This window comes from Myotis daubentonii, chromosome 1 (assembly GCF_963259705.1).
Source record: "Myotis daubentonii chromosome 1, mMyoDau2.1, whole genome shotgun sequence".
NCBI classification, from domain to species: domain Eukaryota; kingdom Metazoa; phylum Chordata; class Mammalia; order Chiroptera; family Vespertilionidae; genus Myotis; species Myotis daubentonii.
This window is the reverse complement of record NC_081840.1, coordinates 73,201,734-73,215,134: the sequence shown is the minus strand read 5'-3', so window position 1 is coordinate 73,215,134 and position 13,401 is coordinate 73,201,734. Positions and strand designations below refer to the sequence as shown.

The window sequence follows — 13,401 nt, the reverse complement described above, 5'->3', positions numbered from 1 at the left end:
AAATCATATATTGTAGCACAGAAGAGAAAATATGCATAGATGAGTCAGATACTATGTTCATTATAGTTCTACAAACATTACCATATTTAATTATCTCAACAGTCATGAGAAATGTTATTAATATCCCTGTTTTAGAGATGAGGAAACTGTCAGGTCTCATAGCTTGTAAATAGCTTGCAAATGATGGATCCAGAATTCAAACCCAGGTCTGTCTTACCTGAAGCTCTCAGCTACTCTCTTAATGGAGACCACATGTGATAATGATATTGACACTGCTGACAATGATCATGGTGCTCTGAAAATAATATGTGGTACCAGAGAAATCATCAAGTTTAAGGTTGACAATAGGAAAGAACTAAGACGTTCAATGGAGAGAAAAATTTGGTCTGTCTAGGCAAAATTTATACTAATAGTTATTTATATGAATTTTTATACAATTATGCCTGATTATGATCCAATAAAATATTCATGTACAAAAATCAATGTCAGAATAACTTTGATCTAAATTTAATTTGATTAGAATAGTGAGCTCTCTGTACATATGTAGTCAGGCTTCACTATTGCCCAGGTCCTGACATGCATGTGTGACATCTCCATAGTATTTTATACTTTATCAAGCATGCTCTCGGAGGACATCCTTAGGGCCAGATATTATCAGATGTTGGTGAAGGAGGTAGTTAATAGTAATAAAATAGGGCCTTGTTCTCGGGAATCTTGGGGCCCAATTGTTTCAGCCTGACCCCTCCCAGTGAATTAGTTATGATTCTATAGATTAAGAAACTGAGTCTGGAAGATAAAATAGCTCAACTATATAGTTTAGTTCTCTAACCACAACTAAAATGGTAAAATATATTGCTAATTGGTGAAATACCCAGATTTAGCACCAAAGAAATCTCTTTCTGTTGTTTTCTAAAGAAATCAAAAGCCCACCCATTCTGTGTCATTTAGGGAAATCTCACTTGAACTGTTTACATGAAATTTCCTGTCTACTTAGCCCAATTTAGATTTCAGTGATTGAAAAAAGCTTTAAGAGTGAAAATAAAGAGTGATGCGACTTAATAAAAATAAAGAGTGATGCGACTTAATAAAAAACAAGGCACCACCAACCATCTCGTGTGCCTAGACCCCCGTATGCCTGTCACGCTTAAATATTTAACTAAGTAAATATTTACTCTCATCCAGGGAGGGGAAAATTCTTAAGAGTGACTAAATAGCCAACATCATCCAAATTAATTCCATGGAAATCAGAGAGGAGCAAAATAAGAATAATGTTTGAGAGAAGAGGGGGTGAGACTCAGAGGCTTGGGCCACTGCCCAGCAGCAGGGCCCCAGAGGAAAGGGCACTAAATATGTAACAAGAATGGAGCTTTCCATTAGGTTCATGCTTCATATCCGCAGACACGAGAACGGATCAGAGAAGGTGCAGAGCCAGACCTTTACAGTGGGATGACCTTGCGTTGTTGAAAATACAGCAAATTCCCAGGAAGGTAACTTTCCAGATTTAAAACACGGTTGAAAAGAAATCTCCCAAACCAAGGACAATGAATTGCTTATGTTTAGGATTCTCTAAATCATGTTGTCCATCCTTTGTGGTGAGTAATCAAAAACTGCTGGGGGAAAAGCCAATCAGCACTTATATCAAGAGGCCTTACAATGTAGGCCCTCTGAGAATTGGCCTATCAATATGTGTTCTTGAGACCATTCCATTCCAGACACCTTTCCACCCACTGAGCCTGGTCTCATAATAGTTCAGCAGGATGCCAGGAATCAAGATCACAGAATAGCCATAGGGTATCATCTCTTTGTACTTTCAACTATAAAATGAATGTGCAATGACATTTCGAGTAATGTCAATGTTTACACTGTTTGTTGAGGAAATATTAATAGCTAATACATATTTATTGAGGACTTACTATATGTTGGGCACTCTTCCAAGCACTTTATATGGATTAATTCATTTAATCCTCACAACCACCCTTTGAGACGGGCAATATTGTTACTCTCACTTAACACATGAGGGAAAAGGCACAGAAGTTAAGCAAGGTCACACATTTTAATAAGAACATTTTAGCTGCCTCGAACAGACTGTCAAACTACAGCAGGAAGGCCAGGGAGGGTGGGAGGGCAGGAGGGGGGTGGGTAAGAGATCAACCAAAGGACTTGTATGCATGCATATAAGCATAACCAATGGACATAAGACACTGGGGGGTAGGGGAGGCCAGGGGATTGTCAAGGGCAGGGGGGAAAAAAGGAGACATATGTAATACTCTTTGTAATACTTTAAGCAATAATAAATAAATAAATATATATATATATATATATATATATATATAACATTTTGTATGATAGAAGTATGAAAATTTTAAATTAATTGTTATAAATTCATCTGAAGTGACTGATATCCTTGCTGCCTCAATACAAGACTGAGCTCCCTCCTGACCCTCAGCCAGGGGGAGGCATCAGATGTTAAGATGTCTTGCTCACCTATATAATTCTCCTGGTAACTTGTTCCGAGCCAGGCATCAGGATGTTGGTCAGTAAATGTTGAATAGATAGCCTACTTACTCAAAATTTCATGGTATCTATATCCTTGTGACAATTTTAAAGGGTGTTTAAAAAGCTAGCACAATCAGAATTCATTTTGAGGATCAAGTCTAGCATTTATTAAACCCCATTCATCTGTCTGCCTGCCCATCTCTCTCTTATACACTGTGATTAATGATACATTGTCATTTACGTTGACATTCTCATCCAAGGATGTTGATTGTGAGCCTGACCCGACTCATAAAAATATTCATGCATTCTAGGGAGCACATTTGCTCCGAATCTGAGGTTTCATCCAAAGCTGCAAACTGGCAGGCAGCTCACAATTCTGCTGCAGATGTGTTTTGCTTGGCTGGCAGTGTTTAAGAATTTTGTTATTTGAATGAATTTGTAGGCCAGGCCCACCTTTCTTTGCAAAAAAAAAAGGGGGGGGGGAGGAGGGGAGGCCTATTCACACATTTAGTTACCTGCCTGGACTCAAAATTTTTAAGTTTGTGAGCTCTGACCTAAATGTACCTAGGGATTTGAAATCCACTGAAATTAACACCCCTGTGTCCTGGAGTTTATAATCTATGGTTCATGCTTCAGAGTGATAGGAGCCTTTTCAGGCAATCTGGCAATAAATAACCTTTATTCCATGCTACTCCCTCCATATATACACACCTAGTTCTCTTTGAAGAAACTTGGAGTTCCTTCATTACTATTTTTGAGGCATCTCTGATATATTGCATGACTTATAAATGGATGAACTAAAACCCAGGGAAGGACAGACAACTCTGCAGGTATCTGGCAGTAGAAATGCCACCAAATAGAGCAAACGCTTTAGTTCTGAGTTTTACCCACTTGACTGGTATGTTCCCTGTTATGTTTTTCATCCTAAAATGCCTCTTACAAATAAATGAGATTTGTTCAAGTCACCACTATGACTTATCCTTGGACACCTCTTTTCCAGCCTTCCAGGACAGAAGAGAGGATGACTTGGTGGGGAACCACTGCTAAGGTTACAAACAACAGCCACATGTCCTGAATAATAACGATAAGGGGGGTTATAAGGGGCTCGCCCTCCTCCAGGAGTAGCTGCTCTATTTTGGCTTGACCTTTTGGATTCAGCCTTTGGTCCAATATGGAGTTGTGGTCAACGGGATCTCTCTTACTGCCCTAGTATTACTTACTAGTACAGTCTGCTCATGGCTTAGAGTGCCGCAGTTCCAATCAATACTTCTTACACTGTGGACACTCACGTGCCATTGATGGAGAACTTTCCATTTCTTGCTATAGCTCTCTCCACTCAGGCCCATTAAAGAACTCAACTGTGAAATTATTGGAGAGTAAATGTCAGGCCCTGTCACTGGTCTATCGAGAAGCCTGTACCTTCCAATAATATCCTTTCCTATTTTCTGCATTGGGAGATACGCAGGTCTTGGCATTCTCTCTTTTTGCTGTAGGAACTGTGCTAAGTTGGTTTCAGGCACTGTGGATCATTTTCTTGGGATACGATGAGGAACACATTAACAAATATGGTAACTAATAGTGTAATTTTGCTGCTCAAATGCTTTCTACTTCAGGAAGGGTGTGCCTTAGTTCTCACTTTGATGTAGAGTCACGTCATCTTATAAAAATCTGAGGCTTTCTTTTTCTGATTGTTGTTTTCTGATTCTGAATTATCTAAAATGAAGTATTTATGAGCACCAGTCCTGGCTGCAAATAGTGCTCTTCCCAGTGCCTACCATGAGGCTGTAGCTCAAGGCTTCCTCTGCTCTGATCAAAGGTCATAAGCAGGTACAGCTGCAGTCTCTGTGGCACCACTCCCAGAACCCAGACTGCTCTGCCCTGATGCTTCTTCTGCCCATTCAGGGTTCTCCTAAAACCAGTGCAGTGCTCACTTAGGTTTGCTTCTCTCGATAGTATTCCCAAGTGCTCTTATCTTTCACCAATTCAATTCCTATTCCTTCAGGATTTGGTTCTGCTCAGCTGTTAATGATGCTAATCACTAATGGTACCCGCTGAGGTAACAATTTTGCATCTCAGTACTTTGATAGAAGGAATTTCTTGAGTCAGTGATTTATCCCATAGGAAGACCAAGGAGAAAGACAGCCTCCGTACATGTGTCACACTGACATTGATACCAACCCAGATTTTTATTCTTACACTTTCCTTACAGCTGTGCTCTCTTGCTCATCCCCTGGTTGGTTCCATAGCATAAAATAACATATAAACTGAACTCAGTGGAGATATTGTTGATGGCTAGTAAGATTCTACACCCGCAGCAACATCTCTGTCTCCAGAGCTCTCTCCGGCCTCCGTTGCACTCTTAAAGTAACAACAGCAAGCAGATGTCATCCCAAAAGGATGGCTCATGGGATGGCCTCTTTTGGGGCACTGAGTCCAAAATAAGACCTCCTTAAATTGACAAGACCTGAAATCAATGAGGAGTTCACTGTCTAAGAAGGTGGAAGGTGAATGAAAAACAAAGCAACACACACACACAGATAAGTGGGGTCTGGTGCCTCAGTGTCTCCTACCTGTAAGGCTGTGTCCCACCTAAAAGGAAAAGAGCCCAGCATAGTCCTGCAGAGTCTGCAATGTGCCCTGAGCTGGAGACAGGAGGATGAGCATGTGAGGAGAGGAGGCACAGCTCTTTTGTGTTTGAATATTGCATCACCAGTCTCAGAGCTGATCTGAACTTTGGTTTCTAACCATCAGAAATGACATAAGGAGGGAAAAAATAATCTTGGTACCTCATGAGGCCCATCCCTGTAGTAGGATCAGGGTTAAGGTGCCAGCACTTTCTCTTCCCTTGCTCTGAACTGAAGAGATGCTATGATGGCAAAACTCACTGGGGCAAGGGAAACTGCAGTGGCTGGAAATATCTTTGTCCCTAAAATACCCCACTGACGTCCAAACAAGAGGATGGCTGAGAGGACACTAGTTTGAAATCCTAAAGATGGGACTTGGCTTGCTGGGCAGAAGTGGTACCCTGCAGCCTCAGCATTGGCTGGGCTCCCGCCACAGAAGCATCCGTCCGCTTCATCCAGGTGCAGCCAACAGGAACTTTCCAGAGGCCCTGGCTCCCTAAACAGACATGACAGAAGCAGAAAAATCCCTGGGAGGAAAAGCAGGGCTGGTTTACAGGAAAGCTGGTCCCGATTCTCTAGGGAAAGGGAAGAATGGGCCCATAAAAGGAGTGGAAGGGAGGCACTGGGCAGGGTAGCTTTGAAAGGAAGAGATATGGGATTCAATAAGAAAAGGTGGTCCTATGGGAAATAATTGCTCAGGTTATTTTCTAAGAAGACAACAAATAACTGAATGTTCTGTTTCAGGCTCAGAATCCAGGAAGCCTACTTGGCCTCATGAAGAATATTGCGCCAGCTGATTTAGGTGTTTTAGTCAATTCACTTGAGGAAAGTGGGCAATTGCTTTAGTCAAGTAATTTCCCAGATAGATATACTGGGGCTAAACCAATGCTGGAGACGAGGTAATGACTCTAAGATGAAAGGGAGGACCTGTGGCAGAGAACATATGAGAGAGGAGAAATATAGCTCTGTTTCAACAAGATCCAGTCACAGTAGGGTTATTTCCTAGTGCAGGAGAAACACAAAGATAATATTCTACAAGATATAACTTCTCCTCTCTTTGGGGGTATTATTGAAATTACCATTGCCTCTCCCCATACTTCTGTGAAGTTGTTAAAGCAGGTTCTAGCTCCATACGGTGGGGCAAATGAAACTTCAATTTCCTTAAGTAACGCGTTCAAGGTCACAGTGAACTAGGTCGAGAAAGAAGAATTCCTGCCTCTAAGTGCAATTTTAAATTACATCATTCCACCCCACTGGGTAAATCTTGTATTAAGGGTACCTTAATGATAGAGCTAATTTAGAAGGATTTATATGGATATAGAATTATGGGAAATGAACTAAAAAGTATTGGTATCTAAAGACACAGAACCTCCTGGGACTACACAAGAGATTGGTACAATTCACTAGGAGGGTGCCAAATGTATTAGTAGTAAGGTAAAGGAACAATCAACACTAATAAAAGAGAAAAATGGTAATTGGCGTACGATGATACCCTTTTCATTGGCTAATCAGGGCTATATGCAAATTAACTGCCAACTAAGATTGGCAGTTAACTGCCAACTAAGACTGGCAGTTAACTGTCAACAAGATGGCAGTTAATTTGCATATGTAGGCACAATGCAGGGAGGTGAAAGGGAAAGCAGGAAGAAGCCCCCTGCCACTGACAGTGATCCGAAACCCAGGGGGGAGCTAAGAGCTGGGGGGCAGGGCAAAGGTGGCCCTGGGGCCGCCTTTGCCCTGCCCCCCAGCCATGATCGGAGAATCAGGTGCCTTTTCCGCCCTGGCCAGTGATAGCAGGAAGTAGGGGTGGAGCCAGCGATGGGAGCTGGGCATGGTCGAAGCTGGCAGTCCCAGGAGCTAGGGGCCCCTTGCCTGGGCCTAAAGCGAAGCCCAGGATCGCGGGGCCGCTGCAGCTGTGGGTCCCCGCTGCCCGGGCCGGACGCCTCAGCCAGAGGCATCCTGCAGGGGCAGGGGCAGAGCCTGCGATTGGAGGGTGATGGGGGTCAATGCCTGAGGGCTCCCAGTATGTGAGAGGGGGCAGGCTGGGCTGAGGGACACTCCCCCCACCCCAACACACCCAGTGCACGAATTTTGTGCACCGGGCCCCTAGTTAAACTATAAAATAAAATGTCCTTCCCAGGAACAAGTAAAAACAGACAATCACAAAACAAGCAAAAGAGGCAAATAAACACAAACATAATAAAGATACATTTAAATACAAGTCCTTCAAAAAATAATCATCAGAGTATTTTGCTCTCCAGATAAAATCTTTCTTCTTCAACATATAAACTTCAGATCAACTCTAAGAAATCCGAGAAATATTTTTCCATCTAAATCAATATTGAAAAATGAATAAAGAATTGTTTTTAAAAAATGTATTTCCCTGAAGTGTCCTCATCCTGCTAAGCATTTAATTTTTAAATATATTTTTATTGATTTCAGGGAGGGAAGGAGAGGGAAAGAGATAGAAACATCAATGATGAGAGAGAATCATAGATTGCTACTGGGGATAGAGCCTACAGCCTGAGGATGTGTCCTGACTGGGAATTGAACCTTGAACTCCTGGTTCATATGTTGACGCTCAACTACTGAGCCACACTGGCTGGGCCATATTAGCATTTAAAAGAATAAAAGATCCACAGACATCAAACATACCTACTTCAACTACAGACCTGTCCATGGGCTGCAACACATTCCAAATATTTCCAAGTTCACTGTAACCATCACCTCTTCTCCAGTAGCTCAGCAGCTTAAAAGCCCTTAGGACAACCTGGCCATGGACCATCAGTGCCTTAGGGGTAAGAGCCGCCACCCCTAGTGCTGATGCAGCCTTTCTGACACAAGTTAATTTCTTTGTGGTAAGGACCTAGCTTCCTTCTCACAGCCACAGGGTCATCTCCCTGACAAGGAGGGTATATTGAGTGCCCAGCTGCTCTGATATGGCTCTTTATTAAGATGAGCTCTCGGAAGGCAAGGGAAGGAGTCTGAGAAGGGCGGGATGTGATGTTGGGAGGCTCAGAGTATGGAAATATTGTGAGTTTTCTCATTTTAACCATCAAACTAATTCAGCCCGACAGCTCTCCAAAATCATACACTGGGGTATATGGACTTATTTCCAGCACTCCGTCCATTACTGCTCAGTGTCACCCTGAGCTGCTACGCCCGAAGGAAGAAGTCACTTGAGCGCACCTCCTCCCCCTGCCTCCTTGAGGAAAAGCTATCAAAAGCATGACACTGGCATCACGCAGCTGTTACGTAAACAGACTCCAGTGAGGGAAGAAGCAAACGGTAATCTATAAACCACCAAGTGGAAGTTCACCGTCACCCCAACCCGGGACAGCCTGCTCTGGAAGGACGTGCGCTCACATTGGAGCCGCAGCTCAAATGCAGGGATTTGTTCTGCTCACCCTGCAGGGCAGAACCCAAGACGATGGCATTGATCTCGAGTCTCAGCCTGGTGCCTTCTCTTGTTCCTTGAGAGCAGCAAATTTAGAAGAAGGAGGACAACTTTCTACAAGGAGGGCTAAATTAGGCCTCTGGCCGATCTTTACTAGGAAATGAATAGAAACGAATGTCTACTTAGTCCTGTTTCAATGAACTCTGTGGTGGAGAGGGGTTTGAAAAGAGAAGGCTGTGGTATTTTAAGGCTTAGAGGCTTTTCTCCCTTTCTTTTTAAATGGATACTATAGTCTAAGGGGGAAAGCTGGGAGGAGAAAACATCTCTGCCTGGCCCTCCCGAAGAATGACGCGGTGCCGGCTCCACCAACAGTCTGGAGATAGAGTAATTGTCACTCTTCTAACCGTAACTTCTTGCTTTCAGATCAGCGGCTGGCAGGTTTATCTGCCTCTGAGCAGCTTCGAAGCCACGTCAGTGACACTGGCTACGTCAGCAAGAGCAGTTGGAAGGGAGGTTGATGCCACAGCCAGCAGCAGTGGGAGGGGAAATTTTAGCCTTAAATAAAATTCTCAGGTCTATTTGTCTGGCTGACTCTTTCTCCCTGACTTGAACAACTGCCAGTGACTTCAGAGACCAGAAAAGGATGTGTAGTTTTGCACAGCTGTGTTCAGCTTTGGGGTACAGGAGCATTTGCCTAACATGATCTGCTCCCACTTCCAAACCCCTTGGGTAGTGCCTGCCCCCTGCCTGGGAGAGGGCGGGCTTCAAATGTATCAAAGGATGCAACAAGGTGAACATCACCACCCAGCAAGGGTCTAAAGCCCCACTGCCCATGCGTTATAGTCATGGCTGCAGTAATTCTGGCCTATTTCATACCATCAATAGGTCCAGCTGCTTTCATTTTTGTCGCTGTCATAATAAGCAGAACAACATAACCACCCATTTGATGAGGATCCTCGGCATAATGCTATTCTATGGTCTATTTATTTTTAAAAACCTCTGCTTCTGGAATGGCAATCCTGTAAAGTTCACGGTTTCAAAGATAGGATTCTATTTCATCATTATACCAACCACCTTCTGGTCCAGAACAATGTTACGGAGAGGAGGCATTACATGACTGACAGATGATCAAAATGCTTTAAATGATTTTGTTTTGGGAAAGAAAGAAACCCTAAGGTCAAGGTAGGTGGGGGAGTTCAAACTGAAATAACTTCTCGAACCAAGGCATACTAAAAAGTGAGAAAACTCCTGTGCTAGCACAGCCCTGTCATTCCTGAATCCCCTACGAGCAGCAAGATAAAGACAAAATTTTATGCAGATCAAAACTTATGATGATTGGGTTCAAATAAATGATTTGGTTTTGTGCATGGATACCGAAGGAGAGGGTCAGAATTCAAAAGCAGCGGTTTTCCTTTCAGTATATTTTCAAGACACTAACCTCTGGAATAATGCTCAATGCCAGGCTCTAGTGGGAATTTAATTTATCACCATGTAATGACAATTATCAGTAACTTGCTGAGCAACCATGGCCAAGTCCTTGATTTTCCTGTGCCTCAGTTATGGTCACCTGAGCCTATTTCTCTCCAAGAAGCCAAAGATGAAGAAGTTAAGCTGCTTCACAAGGTTACTGAGGAACACACCTAAAAATACTTAAGGTGATTACTAGAAGAAAAAGAATCAGTGAAGTCACATCTGGAGTCCCTCGCCCCATGCTTACTCTAGCTCTCTCTGGAAGCTGTAACTGATAGGCGGCACCTCTGTAACAGGGGCCCTTAACGTTGGTCCTGGAACCCAGGGGCTGTGGATGGGCTTTAAAAGGAGCAAGATGCCCAAGACATGCAAGTTTAAGAACCACTGCTCTGCAGCAAGCCTTAGTTACGGGTATGCTTAACAGTCACACTGCCCCAGAGAGAAGGCAGGTCAGGGAGGTGGCCACAGAGGCAAGAGAAGCATGTAGGACTGGCATCTCAAAAAAAACCACCAGGATTTCGCCTTGACCCTCTGGGTCATCTATGCAACACTGACCCTACCTGTCAGAAGGGAATTTTTTCCAATCAATAATGCCTAGAAGATCACTGATAATAAACAGAAGAAACGAAAGACTGAGGAGGGCACAAGGCAGAGAGTACCTGAGCTGCCACCCACCCCAATACACCTCTTAGAAGGAAAGCCTAGGAATTCCACAGGGCGTTGGGAGAACAGGCAGCTTGGTAACCAAAGGGCTGAGAACAGCGGCAACTGTAGGCCCCATCTCGGATGCACTGGGAGAGAGGAGGAGGGGGTCTGGGGCTGCAGGTCAGATGGCTAATTCTGTAGTATCAAAAGGGTGCTGAGTCCCACTCTATCTCCCAAATGAGACCCAAGCCCCAGCCCTAACAGAGAAACCATGTTTGGAAGAGAAACTAAAAGGAATTGTAAGGAAGCACTTCAAGAAAAAGAAGGAATGGTCCAAAAGATGGACAAGAGCTAAGTTATGATTTTCAGAGACCAGGTCAGAAGGCTACGCAAAAAGAAGGGAAGGAGAGGAAGAGAAGAGTTTCATTCTACTTTCGCAGAGCTAGACAGCACATATAAAAGGATCTAACACTTACAGAGCAATTTACAGTTTACAAAACATTATGACAGTCATTATCTCATTTAATCCTTATCACTCTGAAACGCTGGTTATATTTTCTCCATTTTACACGAGGGCATAGAGGCTAAAAAGGGCGGATTAATTGATTTGTTCAAGGTCACCTGGCTGAAATCAGAGCTGAGGTGCACCCCAATGCCCCCCCCCCCACACATACACACACACTCATCCTGGTTGTCATTCACCTTGAAAGTCTTTCCATTAACTTCTAAAGGGCAAAGTTGATGTGGCTACAACAGACACCCCTCACTCCACACCACCCCCTCCACACTTCCCCTAAAATCTGGGGCAGAGCAGCGCCCTCCGGTGCCAGGGAGGGGACCTGAGTGACGCTCAGCCACACACCGGGGTTTCCCTGTCCTGCAGGGCTCCAAGGAGCCGGGAGCAGAAGCCAAGGTTCCTCAAGTAACGCTCCAGCAGCAGTCGCAGGCTTGGGGCTTAAGGTGCAAGAGACAGCGCTGGGTGAATTTCCTTCCCAGCGATTCCAGGACTGGGACCCAGCGTTTGTGCCCGCTTTTGGCGCTCGGATCCCCTAGCTCGCCCCTGCCCCGCAGGTTCCTCCGGAGGCTCCCCAGTGCGCGGGGCCGCCTCCGAGGCAGGGGGCTGGGGTGCAGAGTTAGGGGTGACAGAGTGGGCCGACTCTGGGGCGAGATCTTCCACTTCTGACCCTCTGGGTCAGGGCAACCACGAGCAAGCCCTGGCTGGAAGTTTGGGCACCCAAGGTTTCAGGTCAAGTAGCAAGTTGCCGGGAGAGCGGCAGAGGTGGAAGTGGAGGTCTGGGATGGGGATGGAGGTAGCGGGGAAAGGGACAGGCAGGAGAAAGAGCCTCTTCCCACGTAGACCCTCGCGGCCACGCGGGTGGGTGGCTGGTCCGCCTCTGCAGCCCACGGGTGCGGAGAACGCGCCGGGCACCGGGCACCGGGCACCGCGGCGCAGCGCAGCCCCTCCACGCCCGGCTCCGCGCTCCTCCCCACCTGCCCGCCACCTCGCCCCGCCAGGGAGACTCACAGTCCGCAGGAACTGGATCTCGTCCTCGCCGCCTTCTCCCCCTTCGGCCATGGCTCCTGAGACGTCGGCGCTGCCCCAGCCTCCGGCGCTTCTGCTTCCCCGGCAGCCGCTCGGCGTGCGCTGGTTGCTGCTGCGCTCTTCTCTCTTCCTCCTCCTCCTGGGCTCCTGGCTCGGCTCAGCAGCGCCGAGCTAATCCCCGACCATATATAGGGAGCTGGGCTAACACTCCACTGCACTGCAGAGCGCCAACGCCAACCAGCCCGCCTCCCCTCTCACCTCTCGCCCCAGCCAAGTGCGCTGCGGCCGTGGGCCCGTGAACAGTGCAGCGCCCGGCGCGCGGTGCGGGCGGTGCGGGGCGGCGTGGCGCGGGGAACACGAGTGGGGGCCGGCGGACCTCCCCTCACCGCACCGCGCTGCGCCGCACACTCAGCGGAGGCGTGCACCCCGCAGCGACGAGAGGGTGCCCCCCACCCAGTTCAGATCCACACACAAAGGCCAGTGGCTTAGTTAGGTCCAGTGCACCAAGACCGAGCACCAGCCCTCTGCCCACTTCGCTGTGTGTGTGTGTGTGTGTGTGTGTGTGTGTGTGTGTGTGTGTTGAACTCGAATGCCTTGTTCCAACCTTAGTGCCTTGGAAGGCTGGGAGGGGTGTGCCTGTGGTTTTCTGAGAGGCAGGGAGAAAACGGTGCAGTGAGGGTGTCTATCCATTTATAAGAAAGTTCGCTCCTCCGTGGACAGCCCTTTCTGCACCTTAAGAGAGCCCCTGCCCCTTCCGTATCCAAATAGCATATTTCACCAGCCCGCTGGAGTGTCCACTGCTGCTGGGCAGGGTAACTTTTCCCTGTCCCTTAGGAAGCTTCCCGGGCTCCCATTCCATCCGCAATTCAGAGGTCAGATGGCATCAGAATCCTTTCTCCCTTCCTACCTCTCATCTCCTAAACTCATCCTGCATTTTGGGGTGTCAGCTCTGGGGACACTAAAAGAGACAGAGGGGAGTATATACAGTGAGACCCCTTCCACGTTCTTGGGCTGCTGACATCCCACCTAGCCCTAGGTACTTAACTGAGGTGGAAGGCTGCCTGGATTGGTCCTCGCTAAAGCTGAGGGTACAGGGTGCCCCCTTCTGTTTGCTGGCCAGCGAGCTCCAGGGCAAGAGAAGCATTCAAGAGCGGGGTCACTAGGAAGAGATGAGGACCTCAGATGAAGAGAAACCCAGAGGATGTGTGGGTGATAATTCTGGGCTG

The 13,401-nt window shown here is 46.4% G+C and overlaps 1 protein-coding gene across 1 annotated transcript in view; it reads right to left on the bottom strand.

Moving 5' to 3' along the window:
* Window positions 1-12,311, bottom strand: part of RYR3 (ryanodine receptor 3) — a 546,057-nt gene extending 533,746 nt beyond the window's left edge. Inside the window, 1 exon segment of the mRNA XM_059705681.1 lies at window positions 12,158-12,311. Within this exon segment, the coding sequence (XP_059561664.1) occupies window positions 12,158-12,208 (51 nt within the window). The 5' untranslated portion in view covers window positions 12,209-12,311.
* Window positions 12,312-13,401: the final 1,090 nt, after the last annotated feature.